The following is a 19,003-nucleotide window of genomic DNA, read 5'->3' as shown; positions in this document are numbered from 1 at the left end:
ATCCTTCCTCAGAGCCAGCCTGACCCTGCCCTGGGCAGCTTGAGGCCATTCCCTCGGGGCCTGGCGCTGGGGCCTTGGCTCCAGAGACTCATCCCCCCTCTCTGCCCCCTCCTGGCAGGGAGTTGCAGAGGGCCAGGAGGTCTCCCCTCAGCCTCCTCTTCTCCAGACTGAACCCCCCCAGTTCCCCCAGCCGCTCCCCAGCAGACCTGTGCTCCAGACCCTGCCCCAGCTCCGTTGCCCTTCTCTGGCCACGCTCAAGTCATTCAATGGCCTTTTTGGGGTGAGGGGCCCAACACTGAACACTGTTTTTATACCTGCCTGCACAGAGTTGAACCCAGCCATAGTTTGGTTCCTCTTGGCTTGGCCTTAGGTGAGATGGGCACAATGGTGGGAACTGTGGCAGAGCTGCTGTTGTGTGGACAAAACATGTTGATATCACATGCAGACCCTGCTTGGGAGCTGGTATCCAGAATACCACAGATCCTTTTGCTGATGGCCTTAGTGAGTATTTCAGAGTCCCCATTCCAACAGATGATGTTTATTGCATCCTTCCAGTTCTTCAACCCAAAACCTCTTAAGGGATCTATTCAACCTTTTTGAGACCATTCTCCCATTTCCAGGCTTTGGTAAAAGCTGCCGTGTGTTGCTCTTGAGGTTCCTGGGTTTCCTTTGCGATTGTGATGGGACTGAGAAAGGGCCAGCACAGACAAGGCGAGTGACTCAGCATCACCGACACGTCGTGAGTCACCGCTGCTGCGTGTCACCGCGCTGCCGGCTCACCACCGCGGGATCCAAACCTGGGGGGTGGTGGGCTCTGAGCTCTTACACACTGGGATGAAATGTTGTATCGTCAGCACAGGAGCTGATATGCCTGGGGAGGCACGGCCTTTCACTGTTGGATGATAGCATTCTTGAACTGCTCTGGTTTGGGCTGTTAGCTCCATTTTTGTAGCACAGCCAGACCCTGGACATGGCACAGGGGTGTGCGAGAAATAAAGTTCCAAATTTCTGCAGGTGATATGCATGGTGTTTCACCAGCCTGTGTTGTTACTCTGAGCTAAAAATGGGAGGTAAATAAAATTATTATTTTCAGTTTCCCGATGAGAAATGGAGTAGTTTGTTTGCTCTGTGTGTGTATCTGTAGAATTTCCTGGCTTGCTCCCTACCTGCTTGCTGGGATTCCTCTTACATGGCATATATTCTTCTTAAAAGTATTACACTTAAGGGAAGGAGGATACTTTAGTAGTGTGTCTTGTTTTTTTACTTCCTTTGCTAAGGACACTTTCTCAGGCCATTTGCACTTCAAAAGTATAAATCTTGTTAAGATAAGCCTGATACTGAGGTATGTAGATAGTGATGATGATGTTCAACAACATAAATAATCCCCTGACGTTTTATTTCAGGGGAAAATTTCTTTTTCAAAGAGTAGATTCAAGTATATTTTTGTTATGCAGCTTCTAAAGTAGTTAAAATTGTCCTGAATCAAGTAAAATCTGTCAGTAGGCAGGAAGGGCTGTGAAGGTGGTTTGGTAGCTTTGTTTTTTTCTGTGCAGTGAGCAGGTTGGGGGGGGTGGGTGTCCCCTGCCCCCTCGCCTTGGCAGTTGTTTCACTTTGGTATTTTTAATTTCCCTCTCTTCTTTCCCCATCTGTAGGTCTGTTTGTAGATTGAGTTTTGTACCCATCCAAGCAGGTTTTTTGATCCTTGGGCTGCAGTTACCTTCTGCTAGCAAGGGATTTGGGGTTACTTTGGAGGGATAAATTGCCATGAGCAAGTGGCCTGGGGACAAAGGCTTTGGCTGCAACAGTAAGAGGGGAGAAGGCAAGAAATTATCTCTAGTATGGAGCATCACCTTGGTTTGAGGGGCTGCTGGGACCCGCAGTGCTGTAGCTGTGTTGAGCTGTGGGCTAGACACCGTTTCTGCAACCGGTGTGTTAGAAATTTGATTCTGCGGTGTGCAGTTGCCACAGGCTGTGCGGTCTCATCCTGCCATAATTTCTATGCAGGAGTTCAGGCATCTTTTAATGGCTGGCCTGGGCCAATTTTTCTTTCTTCTTTTCTTTTTTTTTTTCCCCCTTTTTAATAGAAATGAACTGGAGATGCCAAAACAAACCTTTCATATCCTGATCCGAGTGATGGTTGCTCTGTAGACAAAGCATTGCATGCTGTGGCCGGTGGAGTGGTTTGGATGGTTCCTCATCATCAAAAAGGAGGGCAGTTGTGATCTGCTTTTATTTGAATGCAAATTATGCATGGCCCTGGGGTTGCTGGCGGCTGGCCAGCGCTGCCCTCTCTCTTGGGCAGAAGCTGGCATCCTTGCTTAGCCCTACTCAGCAGCAAAATGCCTCAGGATTTGTGCTCACAAATTTCCCCGGAGCAGTGGGGGTTTTTCAGTGAGGAACAGTGGAAATAACTCTTTACTCCCAGCCTCTAGAGGTCTTAGTTTTTTCTGAATACGGGAATGAATGAACGGAGTTGAGGTTTGAACTAGATTTAGATTAGTGCCGAGCACATGCTGTGAATAGAAGAGCCCTTCAGAAGCTGATGTTTCTGTCCACAGGGTGGGGGCGGGTGTTCAGCTGAACAAATTGTTCACTGTGGCTTCTTCGCAGGCAGAAATGTTATGATCAGCTAATGAGATTGTTCTTGAGTGCTTGTGGGGTTTTCTCTTCCTCCCTTGGAATTGTCATGCAAGTGTATTTGGCAGAGTTTAACACGTTGCTCCACCCATAGATCTGATTTTGCGCTGGTGTAAAAAAAAAATAAAAATAAAAGCTTGGTGGTCTGAGGAATGAACTTGAATATAGGGGGACAGGAGCAAACTGAAGATAGCAGCTGAATTGAGTGCCTGACTCTCTCTTCTTTAGTGAAGCACAATTAAAAGATCATGAGAGCAATTGGAAAAGTTGCATTTGTGTAGTGCTTGGGTGATGACGCTTAGATTTTTGTTGTCAGAATTGTATATGTGAGCAGAGCACATGGCTTTTTTTTACTTGGGCATGTCCTGCTTTTCCAGGATTTGTAAGCACTGGTATTGATGTCCCAGGCATGGACTCTAACAGCACATGTCCCACTATTTTACATTATTTTCAGTACTGGCATTTGAGCCACTTAAAAGATGGGCAAAGAGATGCGGGGAATGTGGAAAAGGGGAAAGGTGAGAGGGAATGGGGAACTTTTTTAACCTGGTTTTAATGGTAATGTTTTTCAGTTTCTGGTGACTCAACAGGAGTTGATTTAACTGTGAGATTTCTCTTGGCATTTCACTATTGTTGGGGAGTAGGCACTGCACCAGTATGGACACGAAGCATTACATTGCATTCGCACTACTAAACTTTGCCCTGGGGCTGCTGCCTTGTGGTAGGTAACTTAAGGAAAGCATGCAGAATTAATATGGATGATTTGCCCTTTAATAGACTTGATGGCTGAATGTCATAAACTGTCATATTTGAAACTGCTTTTGTGGTTTGCTGGCAGGTTTTGTCTCTGCTGAAGATCCCAGGTGGAAATGGGAACTTAGCTCTGGTGTGCCCCGTTTTTCTTTGCTGTAGCTGGCAGCAAGATGCCTCTTCTAGTTAAGAACAGTGAATTGCATCGAGTGCTGGTACTTGGGCAGCTCTCTGAGCATTTTGGCAGTGGTGGGATGCAGAGTTGAGTACAGAGCTGGGAAGAGGAAGGCAGCTTGTGCAAAGATTTTGGAGCAGAATCAAAATTCAGGATGGGACTGTGGCTTCCTGCAGTTGCAAATTGGCTGGTGCAGTCGGCGTGATGTGTGTAACTGATGATGAGATCTCACACATGTATTTCTTCTTGGTTCCTTGGGGAGAGGACAAGTGTGCAGGGGGGCTATATGAGGCCAAAAGCAGGTGGTTCTCAGTCCATAGCCACCCTGCTGGAATGTTAGGAGCAGTTCATGGCAAACCAGTAGCACCCAGTCTGCTTTTTTGACAAGCTCCGCAACAGATCTGAAGCCTGGTTAGCCCCATAAGGGATGAACATGGACAGTGGCTCTGGAACAATCCCGGGTTTTCGGTGTGGGTCATGCCTTTGGTGGGAGAGGGTGTGGTGTGCTGGGGTGGGACTGTAGCTAGTTGGTGTTGGGGATGGGATCGGACAACCCAAGAAAAGGACAATTTGACCATATAGCACAAGAGTGGATCAGGTTGGAGACCTCCATGAAGAACCAGCTCCATGCAGACAGTCTTGCAGAGGAAGCTCCATGGGTCATTGTTTTACGGTCTCCACTCACTCCCTTCTTCAGATAGTGAAACATTGACCTGGCTGTGTTTTGACTGGGTGTTAGAGACTAAATCCTTCTCCTTACAGTGTGGCACTTTCAGGACTATCGAAGTGGAGCCCTAGTTGTGGGCCATCTGGCAAGCGTGTCCTGACTTCTCGTGCTGAAGCCTTATTTGGTGGACAGATACTTGTCTTATTCAAGAAATCTTATCCACCTCTTGGGGTATGTCCTCGTGCCGTGATGAGCCTCCTACATGAAATCTTCTAATGCCTTTCCAGCTTGCCTCTGGCATGTTAAAGAGGCTGAAGTATGTATTTTGGGAGAAGGTCTCAAAATCTGGGGCTTTAGTGATCTTTGGTGATTTTTTCCATTGAATAACTGCGTAGGAAGGGGGAGAGTAAATATAGAGTGGCCTCTGCATTGGTAGGTGACTGCATTTCAGGGGACAGAAAAGCCCCTGGGTATATGCCAGTAAATATTGGAGGAGGGGAACCATAGAGAAAGTGCCTGGAAAGCTCCAGCTTATTGCCTCATGTTGCAGCATTAATCTGTATCTGGAAGGGAGAGGCCGGCAGTGTCATGGCCGAGGACTTTCAGATCTGCCATGTGCCCCGGCTGCACTGGCTCCTCTGCCTGGCGTGCAGGCAGGGTGGCTGTGGCACAGCTCACCGCGGGCTCATGCTTCATTGCCAAAAGTGTTTTCTGTTTCACCATGAATCTCTTCCGTGGCTATTTCACCACGCAGGCTGCTTGGCTTCATGAAAAGTTTTTCAGTGTTTCTGTGTGTCATATTTCTCTCTTTCCCTGGTGTCGACTCTTTTTTTTTTTTTTTCAGTGCGACCTGTTATTCCTCATTTAACATCAAGATGATTTGGGTTTGTTGAAGTGCTCTGGGTGGCAGAAACAATCTCACTCCAGAGCCCGGCGGCTGCTTTTCATTCATTACTGCTGACTCCTAGAAGTGGCTCTGATATGTAGTTCCCCTCCAGTCTGTAACTTTTCAATCTGAAATCTTTTAACTTCATTTTTCTGTGCTGCTCCTTGTCATTATCGGGATGGTTTAGCAGCAGGTGGTGGATCTGCTCTGTTCACTTTGCAGCTGAGCCTTTAGTAGGGCAGTCTCCTGGTGAAAAATAATTCTGCTGATCTCTAATGCCCTCAGTTTGTTGGTGCTGTCTCTGTTTGCTCCGTTGGTGTTCAGCTGCGTGGACTCAGCAGAAAGCAAGACGGACCGATGGCTGGCAAGGGCTTCTCACCACTGGTCACGTGTGGTGAAGGGAGGCAACGCAGCTTCTCTGAAGTCCAGAAGAAGCAAAATGAACTTGCATCTCCTAAGACTTGCTGGTACAAAACCAGCAAGCAGCAGGGAACTCCTTTGGGCCTTAATTTCCTCTAAGGCAATATGTAAAACCTGCTCGTGGGAGGGCACGGGCGTGCCGTTCCTTGGAAGTGGAAAGATCCCTGTGCATCTTCACCCAGAAGTGCTTTGTGGACAACTTTGACTGATTTTTATATGTAGGCTTGGTTTAAGCGTATGTATATCATAGGTGGAGGTTGTGTTAGGTAGGACTTATCTATATGGAGCTTGTACAGCTTTTACAGCACCACAACTGCTGAGACGGCTGAACCAGGCCTAGCACGGGCTGTACCGATGGAAGTGCATCGACCGCGGTGTTGCCGTGTTCATTGGCAGGGCTGTATTTATATTGCTTATTTAAAAAAAAAATATAGTAAAATAAGAGTACACACCCCTTTCTGAAATAGCTGAAGCCAAGCTCTGCGGTGTGCAGAGCTGGCTGCCCTGCCCGAGGACAGCAGTGCCTGCCCTGCCCCTCGGCAGCTCACCGGCCCAGCGGGACCCAGTCACCTTTCTGACCCGCTGGCTCTTCCGCCTTCGAACTGGAGACGCTGCTGCCTGGCAGGAGCACCTGGCTGGTGGGTTTTGTTTTCTGGAGTGGACTTCGCTGTTTAGGAAAACTAATTTTAACCCACAGTTGCCTTTTTTTTACTTAGGGAGAGACTGGAGCCCATGCCAAGGACTTGGGCTGAGGTAACACAGGATTTATTTTTTTCCCTCTGCCCTTCTGCTCTCATACTAAACTAACAGCTGTTTTTTAGGAAGAAGTGTTTACTTCTGAGAATTTGTTGTGTTAATAAAGTTTCTTCCTGTAGTTTCCTACAGGATTTGAGGTCTTCTGCCACAGATGGGGAGAGGGATCCTGTTCTTCCCTCATCCCCTTCCCATGAAGCCCCGCAGCCTCCCGTGGTATTTATAACCCTGCGGGCTGAGCTTGGCTCAGCTCCCCGCTTGTTCTTCCTCCTCCGTCCCACCCTCCCAGCCCTCTTGGGCATCTTCCGGGCACGTGTGGGTTCCCTCCGCACAAGGAGATGTAAGGCTGCTAATTTTGCACACACGCACTATTTACGATAAGCACCATCTGCTGAAGTTTGCAGGACTCTGTCCTTGTCGGTCAAGGCGAGCGCGGTGCTGGCTGGGCCTGCGCAGGCCAGGGGCGGCTCTCGCTCCCGTTGCCTCGTGTGCTGAGGCTGCTCTCCTGTGCACACGCGTGCCTCCAGAAGGGGAATGAGTCTACCTGGAAAATGTTTTTTTTTTTTTTTTTTTAAAAAGGGTCAGGCTCTTAAATAATTCATTTTCTGTGCTGTTTTATGAGTTTACCCTCCTGTCCCAGCTGGAGGGGCTGTCCCATGCCATCCTCTGTAGCCTGTCTTGTGCAGTCGCACAGAGCACAGGTGCAGCAGCACGGTGAATGGTTTCTCTTGGAGGATGCAGCGTTTAACTGCTTTGGTGCTGTTCGCATTACTCCCTGCACCAGATTTGCCTCTCGAAGGACAAGACCACTCTCAGGATGAGCCATGCAGCCTGCTCGCAGCAACACCACACTCAGCAGCCATCTGGCTGTCTCTTCAGTCGTCTTGTTCAGCTTAATCCAAAACCTGTTTGAGCAAGTGCAATAAACTCTTTTATTAATTGTCATGTTAAAGTGCTTAATGTTTGGAAAGAAAGGAAGTGGGTTTCCCTCCCCCCAGAGCCGGGTGTCTGGTTCAGGTTTCAGGTGACTGCTGGTGATGACTGAAGCTACTTCAGATGCTGTATTTTGTGTGCGGTTGCTACTTTCTAGGGCTAGTCAAGAAAACAATCATTCTTCCAAAATATTTGTATGGAGATAAAAGCTAAAGAAGCTATATAGCTTGTTACCCCAAGATGATCTACATGAGGAAGACACATATATGTTGCTGACAGCACATCACAGCAAAGGGTGGAATTGAACAGGCTCTGAAAAAGGCTTAATTCTAAATATAGAGGACCACACTACGCTCAATACTGTTTTGGAAAGTGTGGCTGAGCCATCATTATGTATCTTCCCCTCCTCCACCTATGCTGCAGGGTGTCAGAGGGTGAAGTATACGTTACTGTGTTTCACTTTCTTGGTTTATTTTTGGTTTAAATCCAGTGGGTTTTTCTGGGGTAGGATGTGTCCTGATTTTAAGGTGAAGAGCAGGGCTGCTGCTGCTTACGCTGCCATGTCACTTAGGAATCTAAACGGGTGTAAGGTGTTTTTAATACTTAATCTCAATTTCTGTGTAATCTGAGCAAAAGAATGAGTTGTATTTAATGGAGCAGGCCAGTATTGTTCCAGCAGGCACAGGTGCTTTATAATGTTGCAGAGGCAAACAAGGGAGTTGATAGTTTGGAGGTGCTCTCAGCAGCTTTTAATATTTCTAAAAACAATTTTCATTGCTACATGGATCCTCAGAGAGCAAATAGAAGCCTGCTGAGATCTGCCCTGGAGCCCTACACTTTCTAGGGGTCCAGATAGCCTATTGCATCCACAAATGCTGAAGATGCCGTAATAGCAAACACAGCCATTGCAGAGATCTTTCCTGGTTTTAAGCTATAAAAAAAGATGAGCTCTTCTCCAGTAAAATTGTTCTTAACTTCTGAAATGATAGTAGGGTAGAATTTCACTGAAACTTGGCTGGCAGAGAAGTAAGGTATTCTGGAAAGTCTTGTGGGAAACTACGACGTGAAAATGCTGTCAGTCTTGCAAGTGATTGAGTCAGAGCAGCGCTGCTTTTCCAGTGATGCTCAAGGAAATGTCTCTGCGAGATAAGGGAGATCTGCTTCCCAAACACTGCCTTTCTACCCTCGGGTTTTCTGGAGGGGATTTGGGGCCATTTAGGCTCGGACTGGGGATCCCTCATGGGGAGGAGGGACCATAAAGCTTGCAAGGCATTATCCTTCTTGGAACACAGTAAAGCGTGACTGGGCCAGAGATCTGGTTTAGAGCTTGCATGATCAGGTGATGCTGGGGCGATGTTGGCAACTGCTCAGCCCACTGTAAACCAGTTTAACCCTGTGGTCACTGCCTTGCTGGTGGCGTATGACAGACCTTTACCCAGCCCCAGTGCCCAGCTGCTTTGGCTGCCTTTTTGGCTCTTCGGACTGTGTCCTTGGTGTAACTGATGGAGGATTAAGATCTGGCCTTGCTGCAGCATCCATCTACAATAAATAGTAAAATTTCCACCACACATAAGGTCAGCATTGATCGAAATAGAGCAGGCATTTTATACAGGGGAATATTCCAGACAGAAGGATTTAAGCTCCTAAAAGTGCTTTGAAAATGGTCTTGGAGAGGGCTGAGAGCACTGTAGGCAGCAGATAAAATTGCCTGTTTTGGTGGAAGTCTGGCCTCATCAAAATTGGCACTGAAATGACATCACCCACGCAGCCGGGAGGTCCGGCAAGAATATGGAGAACGTGTCTTGTTCTAAATTTATGGGGTTTGCTTACAGTTTGAAGGAACCAACTCCTCCTTTTCAGGGTATTTCAGTTAGTTGGTTTGAAACTTGTAATAACCCTGGCGCTTTTTTTTTTTTTTTTTTTTTTTGGCAAGTGCATTTGGTAACAGCACACCTAAATAAGGGCAGATGCACAGGAGGTGAGATTTTTCTAAGAACTTGATTATTGCTGTTGCTTAACCATCTCTGCAGCCGGGGGTGCTTCAGTAGTAAATCTCATTTATTTTACCATGTGCTGCTTTTGCTATAATGGCTGGTTTCAGCTTTGAGACGGGTTAATCTCAGCAGAAGGCAACTTGGTTAGATTTTGGGAGAAAAGTCCAGACATTGCTGCAGCTCCCCTACCCTGTGTGGTCTTGCTGGGTTTAAAAATGCTACAGAAGGAGGGGGAGTTGGGCAAAGGGAATTATTTGGTGATTAATTTCTTAATTGACAAACATCCAGATGTGGCAGAGGCTTTGTGCAGTGGCACTGGATTTGTGCATGCACTTTCTGCTGATGCTTTGTTTCTGCACCATGTTGTGGTTTTCGTTCTTTCTGGGTAGCCTTAGCATTTATCCCCCAGAATCAGGATGCTTAGGTTATATTTTCATAATGTTAGGGCTTTTAATGTGGGAGACTAGGAGCTGTGGATTTATATGTACCTTGTAGTCTTTGTGTTCCTTTCTGCCCTGGAGTGCGGTAGTAGAGCGTAAGGGTGTTTTTGTAACAGTTGGCTGTAAAATGCAATGGTGTAGTCCATGCACTAGTGAAAGCATATTTATGCTCCTGCAGAACTGTACTCTGTGTTCACAGCAGAGATAAAGGAGGTAGGAGATCAGTCAAGAGTTGCAAAGTGTGTGGGTTCCCCCCATGCGCCCACACGCACTCAGCTTCTCTCACATTGCACCTCTGAGCCCCAGAGATCAGGAGGAGTCGTTCACTTGGTAATTTTCTGGTGTTTTTTCCTGGCTTCTTTGTTTGCTCAGTCGAGCCATCAGATGCAGAAATCAAGTTTACTGTTGCCTGCTTTCCTTTGCAACACCTCGTTGCGGGGGAGCAGTTTGTGCAAGGTGCTGTTAGCTCTGTTGCTCGTCTCCAAACAGTGGTTACTCTTAAAACTGAATGATAGTGTGTTGTGAAACTTGCCGCTGAGTTTTAATTGTGGCCATGTGGTACACGCTGGTGTTCAGGCGCATTTTGTGACTGATGACAGAGGTCTTTCTTTTGAAGAGGCTAAGTCAGGGAAGGGAGGGCAGATTGCGTTTGTTTTTTTCCAAGACTCGGAAAAGTGAATCTGGCAGATGTAGCCAGGTAAGACTGGAGCTGCTGGTTCAGCTAAGCATGGAATAAAATCTTAACGCTTGCATAGGCAGGACTTCAATCATTGGGTACCAAAAGTTGTTTTAATGTTGCTCTGCGGAGGCATGGCTTGTATAGCACGTCTGTAGTTTGGTTGGTAATTATTAGCAGTGGCTAGATGGTATCAGTCATGCCATTCAGTATGTAGCTTTTGATCTATCTGTCAGTTCTGCTAGGTTTTTTTGTGGACTGTATAATTAAAATCACACTCAAAATAATCCCCCCTTCCCCTCTCTGTTTTTCCAGGAGGCGAAGGGCAGAGTGGAGATGGGCAGCAGACCGTGCAGCCATCGTCAGTCGCTGGAATTGGCTCCAAGCCCACGTCTCAGACCTGGAATACCGAATCCGGCAGCAAACAGACATTTACAAGCAGATTAGAGCCAATAAGGTGAGGACCAGGAGTGAATTTGGATACGTGTGATTTTGCTTTGTCTGCCTCCTAATGGCTCTCTCTTCTGGTGCAGCAGAGAGTGCGTATGCAAAGTCTGATGCTTTTTTTTCCCCTGCATCTCTCAAAAAGCATATTGCACAGTTGTGACTAATTGTAATGCTATTTGGCATGGGTTGAGTGTAATTCTTTTCCCTGGTTCAGTGTGGTAACATGAAGAGAGCAGTACCTTACTTCAGAGTCAGTCTTCGGGTACTGAACAAAACTTGTTTTCGCATGTGTTGCTGTTCCCTATTGTTCAAGCATTTCTCTTTTTTGGATATTAAAAAAAAAAACAAAACAACCCTTCCCATTCTTCCTTTTTGGGAGTAGCTGAAGATGGGGATAAGGAACAACTTAACAAGAGACTTACTGGGGAAGGGAGGGGACTGTGGAGGAAGTTAGCTTCAGATGCTATCAGAAGCACAGGCTTAAAATTGAGTCTGTATCATTAAAAAAAAAAAAAAAAGACTGTTTCTAGGTACTGACCTTTCTCTGTGGAAGGAATTTTTTTTTTTCAGACATGTTCTCAGATGGTGGGAGAATGGGGGAGAGTAGAGAAGGGATGAGGAAGCAATTGTTATCAAGACTTGTTCAGGCATGCACATCTAAATGTCAGGCCTTGGAGGGAGGCATGTCTGGAGCTTGTGGCAGGAAGGCTCGTGGTATTGCATCAACTTGCAGGTCTTCAGGAATTCAGAGTCCAGCAAATGCTTTTCCCAAGATGTGTGGTGCTCTGGGGGTGGTGGGGAGAAAAGCTTCCAGGCGGGTAGAAAGCACATGCAGGGGAGGAAGACTGGACTTTTATGCAGCTATGTAGAAAAACAGGCTAATTGAGTGAGTGAGGGCTATAAATGACTAGGTGGAAGAGCACGGCTTGCTGAACGGAATACATTACTGAGATTAGAGCTAAAGGCTTCTGGGAAGAGGACTGTATGTCAAATTAGTGAACCAGTTTCAGAAAGAATCATGTTCCTTTTGTCTTAAGCTGATCATACAAGATGATTTCTAAGTATAAAATACAAAATAGCTAAACATTTATATGCTAAAAATTAAGTAATGAAAGAAATGAGAAACTCATCTAATGAAGTGGAAGATTCAGTGCTTTCACCAGATGATGACAACTTGACAGACTTGTGAAATGGCCTGATAATGGCTACAAGCATCCCATATGTTTTTATATAAGGTTGCAGTCTCTAGGTCTGAAGGGAGAACATCACGGTACTGTGTCAAAGTTGAAAAGTACATCTGAGGTTTCAGAAAACAGGATGTCATCTTTTTTTTTATTTGTTCAAATAAAAACTCCTCAGCTGTGATAACCTGATACATGAATTCAAGATAAAGCATGCCATGTAAGCAGTGGCAGAAGAGTTCAGATGTTGAGGATTTGGTGGTGGCTGTTCTGCCTGAACAGTATCAAACACCCCATCTTTCTGATAGGACTTCGTGGAGATTCCCACGTGCACCCATCTGTCATCGTCTTGGTGTCATTGAGCTCAAGGATGCCTTGTAAAACTGTGTTCTGTTTTCATCAATGAAAAACTCAGAGTAAGATTCATAAAAGCACTTTGGAGCAAGCATAGGAGACTAGAGAAATGACTGCATGTTTCAGTAATACAGGAGTCTTGTTGGAATGGATTTGGCTTCAAATAAGGACAACAATTAAAGAATTTGGAGACACCTTGTTTTTTCTGTCAACATAAATTAACTCTAGCTTATTTGGCCACGAGGAAGTTAAAATGTAGCTGCTGCTGCAGGAATTCAAAGTTGCTATTCTTTTTTTAGGTTAATTACCTTTACATGTTAAGGTTTGTATCCCAGTGTACCCTTCAAGATGCACTGCTTTGTCAAATCAAAGCAAGAGAAGGACCAAGCAGTTGAAAATAACCTTCTGTTTTGAAGGTACACTGCTGCCTGGGTGTCTCAGTGGTAATTGTGTTTTCAGCACATTTGGATCGGCTCAGTCGGAGCCTGGTGAGATGTGGAAGAAAACAACAAATCAGAGAGCATGTGTTCAAAGTTAGTTGTGAAGTACTGTGTTTTCTAGCGCTTAAATGTTGTGCCTTCGATTTTGTGCTCATTTTGAAGAGCATGTACAGTTAATTTAAGGGACTGGATGTCCATGAAGGTAATAAGGTGGGTTTGTTTTTTTTTTTCACAAATGTGCTTTGTTGGCCCTTTTTGAGATGGGGTGTGGCACAGTGCTGGTGTCCACGTGTGTTGCCCGTGTTTGTCTGTCTGCCCACCCCCCCGCAGTCTTTGCACCTCCCTGCATGTGTGGGTGGCAGATGCTTTGTGTTTGCAAAGGAACAAACAGCATTTTTTCCTCTCTTTCTGTGTCTTCTATGAGTTTCACTCTTGAATGGAATAAAAGGTAAATCATGATGAAGGGCTTCTGCAGGAATTTTGTGCAGTGGCAGACTGGGGTTGTCTTGCACATGGTCTCTGCAGACCCAGGTTTGACTTGTTCCCAAGACTGTCTGAGACGGGTTCACTGTGTTCCCTTCGAGCTTTTAGTCTGATCCCTGTGCAGCCTCCCGTGGGGAGGGCTGTGCTCTGGTCGGAGCTGCTGAGTCAGGAGAAACGCGTGATGGGAAGGGTGGGATGGGAGTTAGGAGGAGCCTTTTGCTGGAAGAATTTAAAGCCCTCACATGAGTTTCCTGTGTCTGCAGTGGTATGTTGGACTTAGGGCACGATAAGAAATGCTGCTGTCCCTCTGTGGATCTGTTTCTGTGCAGCACATCTTTCTGATGTGTCTTAATGTGTGTCAGTCCTCTTCCTCACCCGTTAATCCTCTGGCAGAAGCTGCTGACTGTTACAAGACTGTGAGACGTCTGAGATCTATCTCTGTATCTGTCTCTGAGACCTATATGACTGACTTCTTATTAATACCGTAATTAGTGATAAAAATTGAAGTGAAGAAGCAGCAAACTTGCCCATAAATATTGGAGGGGGCCTTCCTTTTTTCTTTGTTTTGGAGAATGCAAGTATTGTGTGACCTTGGAATAATTCAGATGTACTGCTCCTTTTCCTTTCCTGAAGGGGAGCTGGAGGTTTGATGTTGCCCTTCTAATTCCTCTCCATTATTCAGAAGTGTATAAATAACAGATATTTAGAACTCTTAGAAGCAAAGCAGAGAGTAGGAAGATGCTGTCCAGTCTGTAGGTCCATAGAGGCTGTCTCACGGGCTGGGAGCTGGGAGAGGATGACGGGCGAGCACGGTAGGTGCAGGCAGGGCAGCTTCTGTACAAGGGCATGAAAACCAAATCTGTGATTGTCACAGGGAAGGCTGTGTTAGGCGTTGCCTCTGCTTCGAAGTCACCAGTAAAGGTAAACAAATACCCACATTATATAGAATTAATTACTGCTCCTTCCTGAGGAGGCATGGAGCAGCTCCCCTCATCCTCTTCCTTTAACTGAAGGCAGAAGTCCTTGGTGGCTGTTTCTGTTCCTGATGCCCATGCTTCTCCATTTTGTTCTCTCGCTGAGCAAATAAGCCCAAGTGCTTTCCGGAGTGTCAAAGGGAAGCAGTTTCCTTGGTTCCAATTTTGCATTCAGTCTCAGTTTCTCCCATTTTCATGTCCGCTGTCTCCTACACCTGACATCTGGAGATGACCAACCTGGTTGCAGAAGCCTGCTTGAGGATGTTTCTAGAAGCAGTGATGAAATGTGGTGGGTTGCTTTCGGAGAGAGATCTTTCAAGAGCAGAGGAAAAGCACAACGGTATTAAATTGAGTTCAGACTTTCAGCCTCTCTCATCCACTAAACATCCTGGGATGTCCGAAAACTCTAGAAAGTCGTCATCATGTTTATTCTAGAAGCTGGCTACTTCCTCATTGCTGGTCAGAGGCCGCGTACAGTTGTATTTAGTTTATGAACTGATTTTAAATAAAGTATCCCTGAACTATAGGCTACCGCTATCTTTCTGGAAAGCCACTGATCTGTTGTATAGATGATTGCATCAAGGCGTAAGATCAGCCTTATGAGCCACTGCCACAGTCACGTTCTGTGGCATCGGTCATGTAAGATTTGACTGTGGACTTTGAGGGAAGTCTCATAGCTCTCTCCAGATAACATTTCCAGGTTCCCTTCCAGGCTCACTTTCTTGTGACGCACCGTGCAACCTCCAGAATTGTTTTCAGATGACTGATCTGCCTGTTGTTAATCTGAGCAGCCCTTTCCATAGTTCCTTGTTTGACCAAATGCAAACTTGTTCTGGCTTGTCTTTGTCCTGGACTATATTCATGGCCTGTAGATTCCACCAGATCCCTAATCCCTTGAATATTTTAGCCTGCTTTGTTACAATATAGCTCGGAATATGCATAATTATAATGCATTTATTTTACTTTGTGGTGTTTAGAGAGAAAGCAGTCCTGCCTTTAAGAGTAAGCTTCACTTAGAGTAAAACATAAACAGGACAACATATGTTAAGCCTGATAAAACAGTGCTCTGCCACTGTGCTTTGTCCCGCTAGGTTTATAGCAATGGCTTGTTTATCAGTGTTTTTCTTTCCTTATTGAATTTCGTGAATATCACTTCTTTGAAAAAATCTGCTCAGAGTAACAAGTTTGACTGTAGATTTTTGGCACCCTCTCAAAATTGTTTGCTTGGCTGTGGTGGCGAGTTCCACTTTGTACTATGAAAGCAATCGTTTCCTGCTCTGCACTACAGCAAAATGTTCTCTTTGGTTTTGCTGGCATGCAGCTCGCTGAACCTCCTCGTGTGCGGGAGGAGGGGAAGGAGTGGGAAGCGGGACAGCAGCAGCGCTTCAGCAGTTTTGCCCGAGAGGGAGCTAACTGTCTACTATTAATGGGCTGAAGGCATGTGATCTGGCTTCAGCCACTGTCCTTCCCCCTCCGAGTTCAGTTTAGATGTCAGGAAAATCCAGGGCAGCAGGGGATTCGGTTTGGCATTGTGTCTGAAAAATGCGGTGGGAATGCAAGCCTTGCTGTGCAGCGGTTGTAGTTTCTGCGGGACGATGGATGCGCAGTTTCCCTGCTGAGGCTGAAGGACCCACAGTTAATTCCTGTTCCCTTCCCTCTTTTCCAGGGGCTGATAGTTCTTGGTGAAGCATCACCCCCTGATCCTGCAGTAGATGATGCATCCCGTCCCGTTAGTGCTGAAGTTAAGCTGGAGCCCGGGGCTGACCGGCTGGTAAGTGCCAGCAGCAGAAGGGACTGGGTCCAGATACTTCATGTTCATGAATTTTGGGTTAGGGAAGGTTTGTCCTTTAAGCTGTGGTGGAGAGATGCTCAAACCGTGTGTCTGGCATGGGACCGGCCTCCTGCAGAAGCCACCTCTCTGGGGAACTTCACGTGGGAATTGCTGATGTGTTAGTCTCTGTAGCTTGCCCCCTCACAGATTATTTGGGGGTTAATAAGTGATAGGATTTAAACACCTTTTAGAACAGAGTTCCTCAGGGTACCTTTGTAATATGCATTAGCATTTTGTGAAGCTTAAAAATCCTAACTAATCCCTTCCCTCTAGCAGAAAAGTACCTCAAACTGAGAGCAGCACAATTAGCAAAGCCTTCTAAAGATGTGGCTATTAATATCTGCCTGAGTGTTACCCGTTGGAAAGGGAACTAATGATTTCAGTGAGATGCACTGGAAACTATGCGGAGTGCCAGGTATTTATTATTTAATGCAGAAATATAGGCCACAGACTAAAGGCTTGATCATACTGTTCAGCCTGGCTGTGATTACTTTTGATCCTGTGGGACATATCGACGTATTAAAATGGAGGATTTTGAAGTTGTGGTGTAGTACTAGAAGAAGGGTGGTCCCTATGTGGCTCAAACTCCTGCTTCCAAGCTGCATTGCTCCTGGTTTTCTGTCCTAATGCCATGTTTGGAGAGAAGCAGAGATTCACACACCAATATTCAATGTAGTTGATACAGATAAAAAAACTTAACTAGAAGTAACTGTAAAATTGTACTTTGAGTGTTTTTTCTTATCACTGGCAAGACTTTGTCAGAGTTTCCCTGATACTGAATGATAATATGAAATACTGTGAAATTTTTTATTAACACCAGACTGCAAAGGGGTTATTACAAGTGATTGTAATAACATGTCTCCTCACTTGACACTGGCTTTCAGATATGTGTTTGGAATTTAAGCAGGTTAGCTGAGCCCAAAACTCTGCTGTGTAGTTTGATACAACGAACAGGTTTTGCTCATGACTGAAATAGTGAATGGTGCTTCAGATGAAAACAGAGCCACGCTGGAGGAGCGACGGGAGGCTGGAGAGCCAGGATGACAGGGGCTGCTACAGATCGTGATTGAATCACAAGCATTACGCAGCGTCTGGTTTTGAGCAGTGATGTCCGTCTGTCGTGTGCCCCCCCCCCCCCCCCCCCCCTTTTCATGCTTTAACCCAAAAAGCGCTTGGAGAATAATAAACAAGCGCAGTGACAGCGTGCTCCAATTCGCTTCAGAAATAGCGTGCTCCTGCACTGATGAATTGGCTGTTATTTGGGAGCTAATCTGTAAGTGGAAGACTGATAACGGAGATAAATGGTCAAATTTAACAGTGATAGGAAGAATATTTTCGTCCTTATCTGTTCAAATCAGAATGTTTATCTGACATGACTGTATTTTCAACCTGGGAATCTGCAGATGGAAGGACTGTGTCCCATCTGACTTTGTCCCTACATGTTAAATACATTTTTGATATACTTACAATCATCACACTAACCCTTTTTAGATTGTTTTAGACATCATCTCTGTAAGTATAGGATAGAAGATGTCCGTAGATTTCTGATGTATGGAAAAGAAAATGCTTGCTTGGCTGGCGCTGTCTGGTTTTGCTGCTCACAGTCATCTCACTGTTGCTGTGTTTACTCATTTCCTGCGTTGTCCCTTTTCTCATCCCTTTCGCTTGGGTATAAGCTCTTCACATGGAGACTTTTATTATTGCAGCGCTCGCGCGATGGAGATTTTGTCTTGCAGGTCTTGGGGGTAACAGTGACACAAATAATAGATACTGAGAGCAGCAAAGAACAACATTTTCAGTGTAAAGCAGGCTCGCAGGTTCCTACTTGGCACCTTCTTGTGGCTACTCCTGCAGCTGTGCTTGCCGTCTTGGAGGGTAACTCCTCCTGAAAAGGACTTTTTATTCCCGTTCCACATGTGGCTGCTGCTGGACACACACATCACTCCACGCTGCCAGCTTCTCTGCAGCATTGCTGGAGGTGTCAGCCACCAGAAACGCTGCCTCCAGGCACCCAGCTCCTACACCCTGCTGCTGGAGGGTTTGTGCTTAATTAGATTTGCTCGTAAGGGTGGGGTGTTGAGTCAGAGCCTTGATCTGCTCTGAGCCAGAGATTAGCCCAGAGACCATTCCTGTTGCGTTAGGACACTTACTGGAAGCATATCTCTTGGGCCTCTCCTGGAGAGGTGCTTATCATTTTGGCACTCCTTGGGCTGCTTAGAATTCTGTTGGGTTTTGGGGTGGTTTTTTTTTCCCACACAAACTGGCGGAGTAAGAAACAGGCCTGCAACATGGAATAAGGGGAGGAATCCCTCCTGTCTCATCCCCCACTCTCTTTGGATCTCATCCGCTCATGGGTACCTCCCTTGGCCAGTGTGAACGCAGGATACGTGTCCTTGGGCATCGGCCTGATATGTGGGATGTGGCTGATAAACCCGAGGAGGAACTAATTCTGTCGTCAGCAAAGGGAAGGGCTTTGCAGAGAAGGCCTGGGAATGTCTGTTGGGAGCTGGAAACTCACTGTGTAAATAAATATTTTTGTCTGAAGATTCGAATAACATGAAACCTTAAAGAAATAACTCAGCTGGTGTTATTGATTCGTTGCTTGTATGCTAGTCTAGCGAGGGAGGTGCACTTAACATTTTTTATTAGTAAATGAAAAAAGATATTGATGGAGCGTCTTGGTAAGGCTTCGGTCTGAACCTGCCTGGTTTTATTTGGGTTTTTGGGGAATATGGGGGATGTTCCTGGTGTTGGGTCATGAGTGCCTGCCAGCACACAGCTGCTTTACTGCCGTGAGAGCTCCTTGTAGTCTGCAGGCTCCTGGTTTCCTGTGCAACAAGCAGGTGTGCTAAAGCTGAATCTTTGATGTGACCCCCACCCAAGAATCTTAGGCATCCTAAAAACCTGGACTTCCAGACCCAGGCATACCCAAAACACAGAGAAGAGCTCAGTCTGAAGCATC

General features: G+C 46.0%; 1 protein-coding gene across 6 annotated transcripts in view; it reads left to right on the top strand.

Annotated features, from left to right (window-relative positions):
* Positions 1–19,003, top strand: part of KANSL1 (KAT8 regulatory NSL complex subunit 1) — a 101,598-nt gene that overhangs the window by 60,769 nt on the left and 21,826 nt on the right. For 5 of the 6 annotated variants that reach the window (XM_074926563.1, XM_074926562.1, XM_074926564.1 and 2 more), the window contains 2 exons: positions 10,647–10,788; positions 15,877–15,981. In XM_074926563.1, the coding sequence (XP_074782664.1) occupies positions 10,647–10,788; positions 15,877–15,981 (247 nt within the window). The remainder of the gene's footprint in view (positions 1–10,646; positions 10,789–15,876; positions 15,982–19,003) is intronic. The other variant, XM_074926565.1, reaches the window with a different exon arrangement.

Source organism: Athene noctua, chromosome 25 (genome assembly GCF_965140245.1).
Source record: "Athene noctua chromosome 25, bAthNoc1.hap1.1, whole genome shotgun sequence".
NCBI lineage: Eukaryota > Metazoa > Chordata > Aves > Strigiformes > Strigidae > Athene > Athene noctua.
Note: the sequence above shows the minus strand (reverse complement) of the source record. Positions and strands in the feature narration are given on the sequence as shown.